Raw genomic sequence first — 18655 nt, forward strand, 5'->3', positions numbered from 1 at the left:
TTTTGATCAGTACAGATCAATTTAAGAACGTTTCCATTTGTTTCACATTTTGTTTCGAGAGCAAAATCGACTTGGTTTTTCCTTTTCAATCGCTTTCAATCTTTGGTCACAATTTTGACTATTGGAATGGCATATATACAGTTATATTCTTGCAGAAGTGACAACATATCCTGTGTCAGTAGACACTCTGTTCGCAGTCATAAGTTAAAGCAATTCAAATCTGTTTAATAAATTTGTTGTAGTATCATAGCTTCTGATCAGGGGTCCGAGGGGCCATATTAACCCTTCTAGAACGGATGGAGAAATTACGCCTTAAGAAATGTCGAAAAGTGAGGACCTGTTTTGGTGATCAATTTATCGGGGTGTCAATTCTTTCAATTGCCTTGTGTTTTTGAGGAGAGACAGGATTTTTGGCCCAAAATTCTTCTCCACACACTCTCTCCCCCGTAGTCAATTTTGATCCGAGTAGAATCAAAAACCATTTCGAAAATTCTTTCAATTTTTTACGCTTTTTCGTCCAAAAAAGTGAGCACCTTGTCCATTTTCCGGGCATAACCGAATCACCTTCATTTGATAATTTGAAAAATTTGGCAACAACCCATGGATCGCCAACTTTAGAAGCTATGCGTAGTATTCATTTGATTTTTCGTTATAATTTTCCACCAAAATGCCTTCTATATTCTTTAGTTAGTAAATATTTTGTTTTCATCTCTTCAATTACTATCCAACATTTCTATGTTTTATCTGCAGTCTTTGATTTTTCTACATTTTAAATCTTTACCCAAATACAAACTTTTGATTCGGCTATTTGCAATACTGCCACTTCAACATAATTTCAAGCATTTAATTGCGTAGTGCATTTTTTCCAGCAGTTTTAAACAAGCTAAACAAAAGAGAAATATAAAAATAATATGCGAAAATCGTCTATCGATTTTGTAAACGATGAATTTGTTTACCGCCACTTTTTGTTCGACGTAAATAATAGCCAAAAATAATTTTGAAACGAAATCGACGAAATAAGAGTGAATTTTACATATTTACCATAAAACACACGATATTTGTACAGAAACGTAAACGAAAAAAAAAATACATTTATAAAATTTGGGTCCGTTTTTTGGTCGCACACGCACGCAGTGAGTCAAAGTTTCTTGTTTGTTTTTTTTTTTTCCTACAAAAATAAGTTTTCAAAAATAAATTAACCAGCAAATGAAAATCCAAACATATTGTCTCCGTCTACCATCAAAAAAACTGGTTCTAGACTATTTTGTTATTGAGAATACATTCGGTGGTTAAATTACCGTAAATTGCATTTGAGTTTGATGGAAAGGCTAGAATCGAGTTTCGATGGTAAACGGTAAAAACAGGGAACAAATTGACCTTTTTTTTAAATGAAAAAAAATTTAATTGAGTTTGGGTGTGTGAATGTTTTTTTGATTTTTCTGGATTTTTTTTCAATTTGCTATTGATTTTGATTTTAAAACCAACTTTTTCTATGTGTAAAATCATTTTTGAGTTTTGCTGTCGTGAATTCCATATCAAATAAAAATCAATGTGTGTGTGTATGTTTATGGTGTGTTTTGTTTTCTTTTGCATGATGATGCGATGTGTTTTAAAGTTCACCTGCTTTTTCTTGTTAGACAAAATTAGCTCACACTATCCTAGACACGCTATCCACCACGGTAAATGTTTTATATGTTTTGCACTGCACACCAATTGTCATAATAGAATACATATAGTTTATTTTCGAAAAATCATAGACAATAATACGGAGCTTTTCTGGAAAAGTTCATAAAAAGAATTGGAATCCTCCCATTACAGGAATGACTTTCGAGTGCATTTTTCATGTATTTCATAGCTTTTGATCGATCATTTCATTGTGATCTCCCGCTCTCTATTTCTCGTTGTATTATGCCACAAAAAAAAAAAATATTGTAAAACTAACCAAATCAATCGCTGATTTCATAACCATTGAGTTCGTGTTCATTTGTGTTTGAATGCAACTAAAATTACCAAATTCGCATGCAATGATGGATTTTTGAGTTGATTTCAATGTTGTTAAATGTTCAGCATTCAATTCTGTTCTTTCTGTTATTGTTATTATTGTACCCATTGTCGATTGAGAAATTCACCACCAAATTGATGCATGCCCTTCCCTCAAGTTTAGAGGAACGTGCTTGGCCAACCGATGGGACTGGCGATTATGTAGAAAATCCAAACCGCCATTTTTTACGAATGTTTTGAAAAGCGAACGATTTTTAAATCACATCCCTTTTTAACTCCATTATTTGTTATGGCTTTTACATCAAAAGCCAAAATAACAAACTTTCCCTTTCACACTACTGTGTGCGCAAAAAATTTGTAGTTTATATTTACATAACGAAACAAAAATACAAACAAACGATAGAATCATAATAGATATTAAAATATAAATATATGTAAAAACCAAAATCCAGTACGATGAAGAAGCTGGAGCATCATCAAAACGAGGAACAACTGACAGCAGTCGTCTACGTGAAGTTACCTATCGACCATCAATACACTCAAAATCTACTACATGTTTAGGTGGATGTACTGAAAATCGTAGAGGATCTGCAGTAAGTAGATAGTACCGATTTGTCTGTCGTAGTCTTTGCCTATAACTTTGATACACAAAAGTGACCGAAACAAACAAGAATGCTCAACAAAATCAGTCGATTTCGTCGAATCCGGGATCGATTTATACCAACGGAATTAGTACGAATTTTTCACACATATTATCACATGTTTGTTTCAATTGGTTTTCCCGTTTTAATTGGAATATTCTGTTCCACTAAAACAACCAAAAAAATTGAACAAACAAAAAATATTGTCGTATGCATTTAGTGTTAGAGATGTTCCCACGAATAATCGCCGCCTGATAAACTTTTCGCCATGCATACCCTTCGGGCAACGTCTATTATTTTTAAATGTTTCAATTTTAGGCGATTTTTGTTTCCCTTCTGATACCATCCATCCAGTATAAATTTAAAATTGTATGGAGCAAGCGCTCTACTTTTTTCGTTTACCCCGTTATCGAATCCAATTCTTCATAATTAATTACACACAAAAAAGAAAACAACAACGAACAAAGTTCATGATCAAAAAGCTCCAATTTGTTGGGCTGGCCGGTAAGTAGGTTAAACACATTCCATACCAACCATCATAAGCATAGAATACATATATATCTTGCAAGTTATTTTAGCCGCTTGTTTGGCAACACTCACTACACTTCATCTGAATCTATTGTAATAATCGCTTTTTCCTCTCCCAAAACACATTCTTTTCTTTTATTCCATTACAGTACTAGAAACTTAAAGAAAATGGAACGATTGTTTTGTTAGCGCCTAGATACATAGATAGATGATAGCTTCTCTTAGAATAAAAAAGAAAAGAAAACCACTATACACAACAACTAACATTTTTTTCTTTTTTTTAAACAACAACATACATTGAATTAACGTTTTGTGTTAACCCCTTTTTTGATCACAAACAAAATATATCAACATTAATTAGTTTTCTTTTCCATTTCAATACGTTCATGATGCGCCCATTCCATTTCTCAAATTCTTTGCTCATCCATTTCAATTAAAAACATCTACTTCTTACCAACAAAAAAACAACCGACAAAAATTATATTTGTTACTTCCAATCTATTTTGGAATGTGTCTGCCTCTCTCATTTTATTTTTCCTTCTTCTTCTTCTTCTTCTTTATTTTGGTAATTTGGTTGTATTGCTTTTATATTTGTTTGCCGTTTGATTGACACTAAAATTTATGTTAATGGATGATGGGTCTTATTGATTGCATTGACTAATTTTCGAAAATCGATTCTAATTCCGAATACAAAAAAAATCTCGAACTTAATCGATGATAACCGCTTTTAGACAATAAATTCAAATTAAAAAAATAACAAACAATTTTAAAATTTATGGAGAATAGTAGTTTTCGTATCGATTTTTTTAGAAATACTCGAGTTTTTGAATGCTTAACGATTTGGCGACAAAAATTTGATTATTCATTTTAAAAATTGAATCGATCGGTGCAAAACAAAAGGAGTTGGTGATTATGTGAGCCCTCTGTCAGAAACGACTGGGAATTTATAAGAGCTTTTTGTAATGATTTTGTATGACCAGTTCCACTAGCATTCATTTTATATTGGGAAACATACTCAAAATTTTAGTGGAGGAAAGTCAATTCGCCAATAAAAAAAAATCCTAGCAAATTGATGGAATTTTTGTCGTAAAAACCCCGGAAAAAAGAAGAATACCGGTTCAGAGACAAAAGCTGAAGACCAAAAAAAGGTTGCGAAAAAATCTTGGCAACTTAACAGGAATTGTGAGCTGAATGTTGTGAACAGCTTTTATTGTGCTGAAGCTTTTACTGCGAGTGGAGAATGGTATAAAGACTTATAGACTCTGAGCTTTTATTTGCACCAATTCAATGTAATTTTTGGCCAGACGTTTCTCAAAGCAATAAATGCGAAGAGAAGCGCTGTGAGAAGGTGGAGAGGCAGAGCACTGAGCACTTGCTTCTCTGACTCCTCATATATATGCTCTGAGAAACAGTCTCTGATAATTTTTCAAATGCCACACCTGAATTCAATAAATAGCAGCACTAACAAGAAAAGTACCTCCGTGGTGCTCTAAAAAAAAGTTCACCTACTCCTTTTTGCAAAAATGTTACTTCTTAAAAAGTAAAACAAAATTAATAATTCAAGCCAAACTCGATACGAATATTGCAATGTCTCTAAAAAATATTTTACTTGTAATAAGATAGAACCGCTCGCATATTAAGGTTATTAAATTTAAGTTTTTTTTTTATTAATTGAAATGATTTTCTTTGTTTTCTTCACTCAAAATGAAAAGAACAACAATAATGAATGCAAACCAACATAAATCATATATGCTAATTGTTTTCTCTCCATTTTCTTCATTCATCCCAATCCATTTGCTATGAACCTGCATTTTGATTCAATCAATAATTTACGCTCAGTACTCGATAAATATGAACGATGAAGCACGCGAAATCCATAAACAACAAATTGAACGAGCCGAAATAGCTAATTTAGTTAGAATGCGTATGGATTCACTGAACTTACCGACTATCGATTACGATGATGTTAGCGAAAAACGAAATAGCTTATCGTATGTAATTATCAATCCCAGCTGTGATTTAAAACTTCAAGAAGGCGATGTTATGTAAGAGTCATTTTTATCACATTCAAATTTGTAACTGCTTTTATCAAATTGATTATTTTTTTTTTTTTCAAGCAAAAATTGAATATGCATGATGAAATTATTTTTAATAAATGTGTAGCCGTTCCGCCAATATTGGTACAAAAAAAATGATACAAAAATACTAATGCAAAACCATTTATTCTCTTATCTTTTCTCTTTTTCTCTTTCGATTTTTTCTGCTTATTTATTTTATTTTTCCTTTGAACTTTTTTCAATTTCCCCACCATTGTTTGCTCTTTGCTCTTTCTCTCGTCCGCTTGTTTTTAAAACTTTGGTTCGTACCATATTCGTATTATTTTTTTTTGTGCGAAAAAAAATATATAGATATTTGGTTCGACCGTCTCCTTTTTCGGCAAAAAAAACATTCGAACGGCACAATTCACGACGCAAATCAAACATTTCTTATTGCTCGAATTTAAATATGGCGCAAGCGGCTGCATCAGCATCACGACGCGGATCCGGTTTCTGTTTAAATACTTTACAGAATTTGCCTGGGTATGGATTGCCATCTTCTGCACGTGCATCATCACCATATATTGTTCAAAATAAATCCAATTCTCTTTCCTTACCTGATAGCCCAACGGTTGCTGGTCAAACACGCGGCAGAAGTAATTCACTGCGCGTAAGTATTCAACAAACTGACGCTTCATTACGATGAAACACAATCTTTGTACACATTTTTATGCTAAATTTCAATTAAATTTCGTTATTTTGTCTGTGTCTCTTTCCCTCGCTCGCTTTCTCCGTGATTTTTTGTTTTAAATCTTTAGATCGAAAGCGACATTTTGTTAAGGCGTTCAAGTTCGCTGCGTCAGGGATTACCAAATATTGGGGTATCGGTTGGTCGACGCAAGTCGTCACTTGAAGAAATTGGCATATCGCATTTTACAACTTTAATGCAAGCCACCAACCATTCAAATCCCATCAAAATCTCATTGAATGGAAGTATTGGCCTTGAGGTATGATGTTTATTCCATTTCTTTTTCATTCGTCCATTTTTATTACACCATATCGCAACAGCAGTTTTTTCTATTTAATTTTTGTTTTGTGTCAAATTGTTTTTGTTTATGATCAAATAACTATAATTACAACAATTTTTTTTTTGTTTCAATTCTTGCGTGTATAAAATTGAATTTATTAAATTCCGTTCTCTCCATTTCTGAATAAAACATTGAAAGAAATATTGATCATTCACCAAATCGTGTTCGTGTGTATCGTGTACCATCACATTTTCGTTGACACACGTTATCACATGCGAAATCAAGGATATATGCATTGGATTGGTGTTGATGCATTTTCACGCATCACATTATTTCCAACGAATAATTGTGTAAATACAACAAGTATGATTTCACACACACATATATATATAAATATTTTATTAAAAACACATATCAAACACACACAAGCAACACTTTTTTTTGGAATAGCATTCAAAACATAGAGGAAAATAGCTATTTATGGATTTGTAGCCCAAATTCTAGCAAGTATTCAAAGAAATGCAAAAATTACTGCAACTATATATGATCAAATCGACGAATAAATATTGCTACTGGCACTGTTATTTCCCTCTAGTTTAAAGCACCTATTTGATTTAGATATTACAGATGAAAAATGTAGATTGAAACAGGAAATTTATTTACACACTCGTGAAAAACTAGCAGCGGCAATTGTTTGTCACAATTTCATTTAGTCAATAGTTTTCTTGTTTCAATGAATTTAAACCAAATAAGTAACTGTGATCACCTGAAAAAAGAAAGAAATCCATGACCATGCCCTCATATGTCATCATAAATTGCAGTTAAAAGCACTGGTAACAAACATAGACACCACTATCCACAAAATCACCAATTTATTAAAAGAGAAAAGAAACGTTACAAATGGAGACGATAAAAATGTCTCCCAATTGGCTAATAAACAAAATGTATTCATTGTTTTTTCTCCTCTCTCTCTCTCTTTCTCTTTTTTCTTCTCTATTTTATTTCATTCGTATTTTTTTTTGTTTGTGACGCAACGACAATGTCCGCGTCATAGGTAACGCCACCTGAAGAACCACTTCCAGTGCTTGGTGTACCATGTGTGAGCAGCAGCGGTGGCATAAATCCGTCAAGTTTTGGCGGTTCATCATTAGGATTGAGCACGGTTGAAAGTCAAATGTCACCATTACAAGTGCCACAATCGGACGATAGCCAACAATCAGTCCGTTCAGCTCAATCGCCACAACATCTACAAGGAACGATTGTATGATATAACCTCATGTGGGGTCGTAGGCTACGCTCCGCAGTTAGTAAAAATAAATGGATTTAGAGCATATACATATATATTCACAATCTGGAACTGGATTTGATGCTTAGTTATTTATGTGAAATTATGGTGCGCAAAAAAAAATATATTTCACAATCGCTATTCACAAATGAAAAAAAAAAACATACACACAAACTGGATACACAAACACCTCGTATGACGATCATCAACAAATCGCTATCACACTGGCTTGACATACTCATGTTCTTTTTCTTTCATAGAAAATTCCATTATGCTACTCAAGAATTATATAACTGACAGAGAACAGCCACAATACGAACTATTTGCATTGAATAACACCGGTTTTCTTTTTAATCATTTGAATGCAGAAAATGGGACAAAACTAAAGCATGAACAGAGAATAGATATTATAATTTAGTTATAAATAATAGACCATACAAAATTGGACATCTAGTTGAATTTATAAACCAATTTTTTGTTTGCTATATTAAACTAGACTTTATTTCAATAACTGAGGGAAAAATATATATATCATGCATAACATTAACGAATGCAGCTTTATGTACAAAATCTATACATTGAAAAAACAGGAAGTTTTTGTTTGTTTAAAATGTTGAAATAAACAATTTATCCAGAAATCAGACCAAAATGTTCTCTACTGATGGAAAATTCTCATTATCGCAAACCAAGAAAAAAAAAACGAATCCATAATGCATTTTTATAATGCGATACACAAATCACCATCAATTGTTATTAATCGTGTTTTTAAAACAACCAATTTATAGATATATATTTATAATTTTATTTATGAATTAGAAAAGTGAAAAATGGTATAAGAGATTATATATCCATGGCAATCAGTCTAATTTATAAATGGATTCCATAACGGGCTATACCAAAAAAAATGAAACAAATTTATGTGAATTAGAGGAATTTTCTCCCATTGTCTTAATTGAAATCTGTATATAAATGATACAATTTGGATTTTTTAATTTCAATATATAATATGAGACAACATTTTTATTTCAAGGAAATCTGAGGATTTTTTTGTTTCTGAACTATTTCTCAAACGCATTATATAAACAAATAACTTGTAAATAACAAACTTAAACAGCCAACCGTCCCCTCCCCCCCACACAGAAATTGGTTCAATTGAATTAAAAAATTTCGTTTTTTTTGTTCCATTAACGGTTAAGAATAAATTTAATTCTTTCAATTCAATGTTCAAAACAGTCAAATTTTCTTCAATTTTTTTCGTCAACAAGTAAATTAAAAACAAAACAAACAATTAAAGTGTCTAATTTGTACAAAATAGCCTCAAAACAGCTCTCTGCAGTACAATGTACATTTAAATGTTATCACGTAAATTTAGTACCATAGTGTTAACTAAAATTATAAAGGGTAAAGTAAAAAAAAACTTAAACTAAAGAAAAATCATTTTAAGAAAATGAATTTATTGAAAATTGAAGAATACAAATAAAAAAAAGCTGGTATGGATCAAAAGAAATTGTTAGTCTACTTATTCATAAATATGAATATAAAGAAACATGAAAAAATTAGTATTGATAATAGATAATATCTAGTTCTTTTTACGATAATAACAGATAAAATTTGATTTATTTTTTTTCTCATTTTCTCTTATTTTTCCACAAAATCTCCAATATATTTATGTAGTAACAATAACAAAAAAAAACAAACAAGAAGAAGTTAAAGATCATTAATTACAATGATGCACATACACTTGATGAAACTGGAATATATATTGTTCAACACATAAGAAACCTGACAAATCATTTTAGGATTCTTATTAAAATATTAATTTGTAAGGTTTCCTTATAATATGAGACCATTTTATCAGGAAATCTTTAAATAATAAAACGTGTTTTGTTTCAATACAGTAAAGTTGGATTCGACGTTTGGGCGCGCCAATTTATTAGGATTTCTGTTAAAATATTGCGATTTTATAAGGAAACCTTACAAATTCATTTTTCAATAGGAATCCTAAAGTAATTTGTTGGGTTTATCTCTTTTGTGAACGCAGTCTCGCATGTGGAAAGTCGGAAATATAAATTCACACATCAATCTTTGCTTCATTTATTAAGTTGTGCAGTATGCATATAGAATTCCAGTACATAGTTCTTTTTCAAAATAAAAAAATTCGTATTTTCTTTTGCGCTGTTGAAGTTTCTTCGATTATTTTTTTTTTCATTAACAATTCCCTAGGCATAGGTTTAGCGCGCGTGTATCAACACAATTCAATTATACAGATATGTGCTAAATTCGATATAAAAAGGACACATTTATTTTGTGATTTTAAATTCGTTTCGAACAAAAGTTAGGTTGCTTCACAAAATTTCAAAATTTTCCGAATTCGATAAATATTTGCACATTTGAGAAAATCTGAATGAGATACAAAATAAACCGCGCGTTATATAGATTGTAAGACAGTTTAAAAGAAGAAATTAAAAAATAACAACAGAGCAAACAATCTAAATGCATCATCGTAATAATTTTTTTTTTCGAACAAATTAATTTAAACAAAAATGGTAATAATTGAATTTCGACGAGTTTTCGGGCAATCGGTATGCATAAGATTTTTGCGATTATTGATTGCATTGATTGTCATGCGGCCAATGCTCCGAAAACATGAAAATTTGTCGAAATTAAACGCTTTGGTATACTACGAACGCTTTACTTATTCATATTTAAAAAAAATGAAATTAAAATAAAACAAAGATAGCTGTAAAACTAAAGAGAGTTACAATAAATAGCAAATGAAAAGAATAAAGAACATTGAATTAACAAACATGAATTGATGTACATTATTATGCTGAAGAATAGTTTAAATCATGAATTGCGAAAAATGACTGTTTCCATCAAGAAATCCAAGTTTACGCTCAGCTATAAGAAACATTTTTAAAATATTATAGTTGTATAAAAAAAAATCATGCATTTGAAAAATGTTAGCAATAAGCTTTGAAAAAAAAAGAGAACCGTTTGGTCACAGAGCATCCATTCGCGGATAAGTGTGTAAAAATGGAATTCACAAAATTCGTGTGTGAACTTTGGTTCAGTTATTGAATCAAAGAATAGTAAAAGTGTGAATCGATCAGAGTATCCTGATTTGCTGCTGCTCAGCATATAGCTGAGAGCTGAGAAATGCTGAGCTCGTGCGTCTAACGCATACGAAACGGATGCACGATACATATTCCCCTTTCGCTTCGTATGTGCTGCCGTTGACGCTATTGCCGGTACAACGGTTACACACTATACCAGCGAACATACGAAGTGAAAGGGGAATATGTATCGTGCATCCGATTCGTATGCGTTAGACGTACACTTTCAGAATATATGAAAGACTGAGAGCAAAACAGCACGTCGCATCTCATCTCTTGCTTTCACTTACGTAAGCAAAATAACGAGGGATGCGACGTGATGTTTTTCTCGCAGCTTCTCATATGTCGGTCGCAACACAATTTCAAACTCAACTGGTTACTAAGTTTTTAGTTTTGAATTGAACATCCAATCAACTGTTTATAACCGTTTAAACGGGGAGAATGCATGTGTGCGTGCCATCCGTTTCGTATGCGTTAGCCGCACGAGTTCAGCATTTCTCAGCTCTCAGCTATATGCTGAGCAGCAGCAAATCAAGATGCTCTGGAATCGATCAAATTAAGTGCGCTAAATTTCACATACACACAACACATATAGCATTACATAGAACAATTAAATAGAATTGCTAATTAATTGCAGCATAATTCATAAAAAACATATTTATAAATTGCTTTTGCCCAATGTGAATCGCGCAAATAGTACAGAGATGCGCTCACATTTAACATATATTTGACATTAAATCCATTTTTCTCTGTAGGAGAATGCTCAAACAATTTATCAACAGACTTCAATGAAACGAACAAAAAAACCTACACACACACATTTGTTTTCGTTTCCACAAGACATCTCTCAAGACAGGCACCCTTCTCATTGCTGACTCTCCTCTTATTAGTGCACTCTCCCATTTTTTCTCTAATTTAATCAAGCTTTAATAAATCTGAACAATATAGATAAAAATGAAACGGTGGCGAGCTTACGGATGTGACCATCAACGATGGATTGGATCATTGATTATTTAAAATCAATCATTTCTGGTGCTCATTTAAATTACACCAATATTATTTAATCAAGTTCAAACTCAGTTCACTTTTAATTCGATGGTGGATTAAATAATTTCTGTTACCGTCAAAACGATCTTATATCTCTGTTATTATAATTATAAATGAATTGGATTTAATTTAAATCGTTGACAATTCTTATGTTTCACAAATCTCCTCAAAAATCATTTAACTAATGTTCTGTATCATCGTAAGAAATTAAACAAAAAAAAACAGTTAAGACAATTAACTAAATATTGAAATCTACTATCAAAACATATTTGTATATTTTAAATGGCCTTAGATGAAATAAAAAACCTCGATTAAAAACATTTAAAAAATACATTTGAATGATGCAGAAAAATGGACTCGTACATGTCTTTTATTTCGTTTATTTTCTTTCTTTTTTTCAATTTTCAGCGAATATTATTCCAAAAAGGTAGAGACTTTGAAAAAGTTCGAGAAGGACGGAAGTGTTGGACACCGTTATTCGTTCGTTTGTGACATTTTTTTTAAAACAAATATTCACAGAAAGAAAATATCAGCCGACGCTATACGCAAAACCGACTGGTACGTGCGAAGATACGCACAAAGTGTAACGAATCAGTCGAAAAATCGTATGGTCACTAGATGTAAAAGATATAAAAACGTATGAGCGCACGTACCAGTCGGTTTTGCGTATAGCGTCGGCTGTTATTTTCTTACTGTGTTTGATTTTGACTTGAACAAAGTACAATTTAATTTATATACGATCGCACTAACAAAAAAAATTGCTGTAAAATGAAGGTATTATAAATATACACCCGAAAGTATTTATAAATGAGAAAAATTATTGCGTAAAAAACTGTAATTTTAAAAAAGACTATGTAAAATAAGAATAGAATGAATTTAAAAAGTGTAAATTCTAAAAATCTCGAAATAAATTCTTATACATGGCCTATGACTCTTCTTGTATGTATTAAACTCGTCACTTTTATCTATTTAAGCTTTTAATACATTTTTAATAATTAAAAGTATATCAATAAAAAAAGTCTGTTTTTTTATGTCATTTGAAGTGATTCCTTATAAAGTCGTTATGTAGTTGTGTGTGTCCACTTTGTCAAAGTTATATTATAAAATCGTTGTGTTTTATTTCACCAGAAACACATGCCATTGAATAAGCTAAGCATTTATATTTATTCATTCATCATTGATAGAACATTATTTCTTTGAAGAAACAAAAACGATGTTTATTTGCGATGTTATAAAATCACTTCCAGAAGATAAGCAAAAGCGTGTGAGACTGATACCGTATGAGGTAAGCACAAAACCACAACTTGAGATGTTAACCAAAACCGATTATGAGGAGATGTTGGAGATGCAAAACAATCAACTTCATTCATCAACAATTTCCAGTTCACAAGGCGATGTATGAATGGACTTCAACTATTTGATTTAAATTGAAATTTAATTCAGTCTGATATTTACCACTTTAATTTTATAGACCAAAAAGTACGTCCATTTTTAAGAATAAGCAAAAATAAGCGTTGTTGTGTGAGTCAATTTTGAATTTATTATGTGTTTATCAAGATTAGAAGTTGTTTTGTCACTTATCTATTCATATGTTCAACGCACACTTTCGATATCTCCGATCATCGTCGTTAACCATCGATTATTTCTTTTTCCCGAATATTTTTTTCAATGGTTTGATGTTTTTAATGTTTTTTACATTCTTCACAACTTCTTTCTTTACAGCATTTGGATTCGGGCATTTCTGTTCGGCGGTTTTTTTAACCTTACCCAAAAATTTCGTGATTTTCTTGACTTCTTCTTTTTTAAATTTATTAACGACCTTATTTATATCCTTAACAATATCAATCGATTTTTTTTTCGGCAATTGTTGTTGCTTTTTTGCTTTAAGTTCACGTAACAACTCCAAATTTCTATTCATTTCATCCATATCATTCGTGTACTTTTCAATCATATCCTTGAATTGGTGTGTGATTTTGATTATTTCCACAAATTGCTTGGCTTCCAATTGTTCATTTTGTTTAACGGCCTGCGACATTTTTTCATATGTTTCCGGATCCATATTGGCTGATAAATATTGATTGAACGTAGTTCTGAGATGTTCACAACATTGTTTACCATCTTCCATTGAACCTTTTATCATTGGCCACATTGAATTCGATGCATTTGAAAAATATTGTGATAAAGTTTTATACATTTCCATTAATTCTTGCTTATTAATCTGATTGGGACTATCGTTGAGACTATTGCCGAAATGTTTGAGTTGCTTCTCCATTTCGTTTTGTTCGTTTAGAATGTTGGACACTTGATCAAAATCCAAAGTGAAAAAACAATTAAAATCATGTGGTGAAGTGTCAGGCTTAGTTCCCCTTGTGCTTGGTTCTGAGTTTTCAACAACGACCTCTGGTAGACTTGATTGCCTTGGCAAACTGTCTTGTGGACTTGATTGTGTGCTTGAATTTGAACCATCCTCAGACAATATATTGTTTATTTTGTTAATGACAGATGATGCCAAACCGGCATTCCGTAGAGCTTGCAATTCATCGTCAACTTGGGTGCAAGAAATAAACTGCAAATGGAAAAAAAACAAACAAAACATTGAAGTAATTTGTAGTTGAAAACGCAAAGTATGGAAAATCCAATATTCTAAGGAAAAATTAAAATTTTTATTCCTACAAAACGTGCAACTTACATTAAATGTGAGAATAAGAGCTGAAACGCTACAAATCAACAAACGCATTTTGTTAGAAGATCAAATATATACTTTGCGTGTTGCGCGAAATGCCATAACATTTATACATTCTTATTTGACTAGGTGAATAGGTGATGCCATATTTTATGAATAATTGAATTCTTCGGAAATTATAATGATCGATTTCTAACCGTATATTTAATTTATTTATGGTATAAATATGTAACTTTCTTTTGAATATGGAAATTTGAATCTCAATAAAATGTATGATGAATCATTGAGATAACACTTGGAGACTCTAGATAAGAGTTCAAAACTTCGTAAATCTCTTTGCTCTTTTACTATACTAAATATTTCACCTCTGATCGTGCTGAGTATTGTAACGATATAAATAGTAATTGGATGTCAACTATTTTAGATAGTGTGATTTATGAAGCTACAGAATGAGAAAAGCATGTCTTTTTTTTACTTCCAATTCACGTAATAAAGATTTTATGTCATCTATATTACTGAATATTCTGTGAACATGGCATTACTGTTTTATAAAATACATCGAATATGTACATTGTACACATCAGTATGAAATATAACATGATTAATAATTCAATACTTTCAATCATTTCAATTTAACGTTTGATTTCATGAAACAACAAACGGCTTCTAGAAAAATCATGAGCAGTGATAAGAAATTTGTTTGGTTCGTTTCCTGGTACCTTAATTTTTAAGTGTGCGACCTGTGACACATAAAACGAAGTAAGTTCAACTTATTTAAGTTTCAAATAAAAATATGAAATCAAAAAGCCAAATAGTAGTGGTAGTAGTAAAATAGAATGATGATAGCATAATCTCACTTTTTTACAGCTAGTCAAAAGAATGTTTCACATTTTGGAAGTAAGCACATCGCAACACCTAGGGGCTAGTCGCGCTTTTGAATATTGCACATATGAAAAGATTTTCACAAATCCAAATTTTAACACTATTCAAAACAAATGGAATTAAAATAAGCGTTAAATATCCAAATATTTCGATATCTCAGATGCATTCAAAATATATAGACTGGTGGTATTTAAACACAAAATTATGATTTGTGACGAACCTTGTCAGAAACTTCAATTAGTGCTCGGAATTAAGACTGATATGACTGAATCATTAAAGAATCTTTTATTATTTAATTATTAATAAATATATTGTCAGATATTTACTGTGACAAAAAAATGTGATAAGCCCCTAACGCAACAATCAAAAGTCTTTATCAAAATGTAAGCCAAATTTCATGTCAAATCCCGTCCAAAATGAAGTAGATAATCAGAATTATTGTATATTTCATTGCAAACGAAAGTATTTTCATTCTTTAATAATTCAGAAAATTTCCTGATTTATTAAAGCCAACTTGCTATACGGTGTTCACGTCTTCACGTGTGATTAATATTGAAAATGAATATAAAATGTTCCTTTATTTTATTATTTGTGTGCCTTGAAGTCAGTGCATATTCGGATTGGTCCACACAACCATCCAATGTTGCTCAGCATGGTAAGTAATATCTAAGACATCAAAAGTATTCTCGATACTAGCGTTGATATCGAACCCCATGGTAAGTTTTTAATGAAAAAAGTGTTTATGCTAGAAATTGGCATTTCTCATGTGGATGGCAACGTGGTTTATCATTTGTATTTTATTGTGAATAATCTATATTTCTTTCTATTCAAACATAGTCGCAATCACAGTGAGAAATGCACCAGAATATCAATTTGCAGTCGCTGGCGAAGATTATCTCATTCAATGTGATGTCACTGCTAATCAAACTTCGATGACGATTTGGTTGCGCAATGGTTATGCGGTATGTAGAACATAATAATCAACTAGAACGTTTTTTCAATTTAAATTTTCCATCTCTCATCTTGGGGTCAGATTAAAAGTGGTGACCATTATGTAATTCAAACGAAAGGTCTTTTGGTGCGCAATATACAAGAATCAGACGATGACATTTATATGTGTATAGTTGTTGCTCTGACCGGTGAATTTATTGAACGTCATATTCGCGTTGAGGTCATAGTACCGCCAAAGATACAACCATTCGAAATGGAATTGGAGGGTATCGAAAATCAACCATTTTCGGTGAAATGTAATGCCACCGGTATGTAGTAATTTCATTCTCTTTTTTTCTTTTAAGGCGATTACTTATTGCTTAAAGTCGTTTAGTTTAACGGTTGACAGCATACCTGGACACAGGGGGGTAGAATTGAATCAATTTTGAACGTAAGCATCTGGTAGCTAATGATTCCGGAAATAGTGTCATTCTATATGTAAAAAAGTGTGCTCTATCGATTAGGGGCATTCATTTTTTTGTCTGACACCCCCCATATCCCCCCCCCCCTTTGGGGGTTCCCTTTTGAAATGTTTGTCAAAAAAACGTGTCAACGCTAGTTCTCAAGGCATGAAAATGTAGAAACCCTTTAAATGTTCCCCAAATTATAACACCAGAGTCCAGCTCTATCTATTGACATCATGGGTTTTGACCCCCTCTCGCACCCCTCCCCTAGGGGGGTGTTCTGGTTTGAATCTTTCGACCCCAATTTAAGGTCTTGGGGGTCGGAAAAATTAACACCCTCAAAAAATGTGTTTTCTGGGTGTTTTAGGAGCCAGGGAACACGAATCAGTCAATTTTTCGATGTCCGAATGTATGTGCGTCCTGTACCCTGTATCCTGTACGCAAAAATTTGTTAACGCAATAACTTTCAAACAAGAAAAGTAATTCAAAATCTGACTTCACAGTATGAGGGGTGCCGAGGAATAGAAACCATTAGATTTGAGCGACTTTGGTTGATAGAGTGACGTGTCATGTCTGGTGTGATGCCCATGGCCATCCATGGGAAAAATTCAATTTTTCTTCCAAAAGTGATATTTAATGTATACTTTAACACTCAAAAATGTGTATTGGGGGGTTTTTGGGTACGAGAAAACCGAATATGACGTTAGTTTTGCGATACAAATGATTTTCGACACACTTTTTATACAAAAATTTCAAAAAAATTTGATTTTTGTATGAAAACCATGCCTGTATCATATCGTAATGAGCTGAAACTTTGCACAGCTTATTTTTTTCACGCAAAAATAACATTTCGAGAGTTTGAAGAGATTTCAATGCAAATTATGGGTACCTCCCGAACAAAATTTTGGATTTTTTGCTCAAAAACGAAAATTTTGTGTGAAAACTCAATTGTATTGAAATTTCTTCAAACTTTCAGAATGTTAGCTTTTTGTGAAAAAAATAACATCTGCAAATTTTCACATGATTACGATATCATACAGGCATTGAAAAGTCGTTCAAAAATTATTTGTATCGCAAAACTTATATCAGATTCAGTTTTCTCATGAATTCATATTTACGGTAAAAGATACGTAATAAATGCATGTTGTGGATCACAGTGCGGAAAAGTTCATCTTACGGATGTAAGACATTTTATTTCGGATTATTTTTCAGTCTTCTATCGATTAGCATCATTGGTAATAAATAATCCGAAAAAGGGGAGGGGTCTGGGGGTGTTTTTCCCCTCCTTAGCCCTCAAATCGGGGTCCGAAAATATTTCGAGAGTGAAAAAATAGGTAGCCCCACAAAGTGGGGAGGGGTAGGATAGGGGGTCAAAACGAATGATGCCAATCGATAGAGCGCTGAAAAATACCCCGGGTATAGGGGTTTTGAGAGAGAGGGGGTCATAACCCATGATGTCAATCGATAGAGCTGGACTCTGGTGTTATAATTTGGGGAACATTTAAAGGGTTTCTACATGTTCATGCCTTGAGAACTAGCGTTAATATGTTTTTTTGACAAACATTTCAAAAGGGCACCCCCAAAGGGGGGGGATATGGGGGGTGTCAGACAAAAAAATTAATGCCTCTAATCGATAGAGCACACCTTTTTACATATAGAATGACACTATTTCCGGAATCGTTATTTACCAGATGCTTACGTTCAAAATTGATTCAATTTTACCCCCCTGTGTCCAGGTATGGTTGACAGCGACGATAAATTGATTTTACTAAAAATCCATCTTTTATAGGTAAACCAACTTACTCATGGTTCAAGGACAATGAACAATTGAATGCTGAAAATGCCGACAGGTAATTTCATTTACATAACTTACATCAATAATTGTCCATAATAAACTGATATTATGTCTAATTTAGTAATGCAGCCAAAAAACGGTCAAAGGTTGGTTTTCAATCAATGTTATTTATTAATTATTGCCGACGTTTCGAACCAAGGCTAAATTATGAACATAAAT

The 18655-nt window shown here is 32.2% G+C and overlaps 3 protein-coding genes across 5 annotated transcripts in view; 2 read left to right on the plus strand and 1 right to left on the minus strand.

The window, feature by feature from the left end:
- The window catches only part of LOC116339415 (potassium channel subfamily T member 2), a 174927-nt gene extending 165915 nt beyond the window's left edge, over positions 1-9012 (plus strand). The window contains exons 25-29 of one of the 3 annotated variants that reach the window (XM_031765284.1): positions 5010-5215; positions 5579-5749; positions 5831-5876; positions 6025-6213; positions 7289-9012. In XM_031765284.1, coding sequence (XP_031621144.1) covers positions 5010-5215; positions 5579-5749; positions 5831-5876; positions 6025-6213; positions 7289-7501 — 825 coding nt within the window. In that variant the 3' untranslated portion in view covers positions 7502-9012. Of the gene's footprint in view, positions 1-2453; positions 2595-5009; positions 5216-5578; positions 5877-6024; positions 6214-7288 lie in introns of all 3 variants that reach the window. The other 2 variants (XM_031765292.1, XM_031765276.1) reach the window with 2 other exon arrangements.
- Positions 9013-12827: 3815 nt separating this feature from the next.
- On the minus strand, positions 12828-14481 carry LOC116344707. Its single transcript, XM_031773386.1, has 2 exons — positions 14372-14481; positions 12828-14248 (listed from the first exon to the last, which is right to left on the minus strand). Exons 1-2 carry the CDS (start codon positions 14417-14419, stop codon positions 13322-13324), a joined length of 975 nt encoding a protein of 324 aa, XP_031629246.1. The 5' UTR covers positions 14420-14481; the 3' UTR covers positions 12828-13321.
- A 1195-nt stretch (positions 14482-15676) lies between these two features.
- On the plus strand, positions 15677-18495 carry LOC116348309 (fasciclin-2-like). The gene is made up of 4 exons (XM_031779288.1): positions 15677-15902; positions 16085-16209; positions 16281-16506; positions 18431-18495. The coding sequence occupies exons 1-4, from the start codon at positions 15806-15808 to the stop codon at positions 18493-18495; spliced, it is 513 nt and encodes a 170-aa protein (XP_031635148.1). The 5' UTR covers positions 15677-15805.
- Positions 18496-18655: the final 160 nt, after the last annotated feature.

The sequence above is a fragment of the Contarinia nasturtii genome, unplaced genomic scaffold, assembly GCF_009176525.2.
Source record: "Contarinia nasturtii isolate CC-2019 unplaced genomic scaffold, AAFC_CNas_1.1 Cnas_scaffold_129, whole genome shotgun sequence".
NCBI lineage: Eukaryota > Metazoa > Arthropoda > Insecta > Diptera > Cecidomyiidae > Contarinia > Contarinia nasturtii.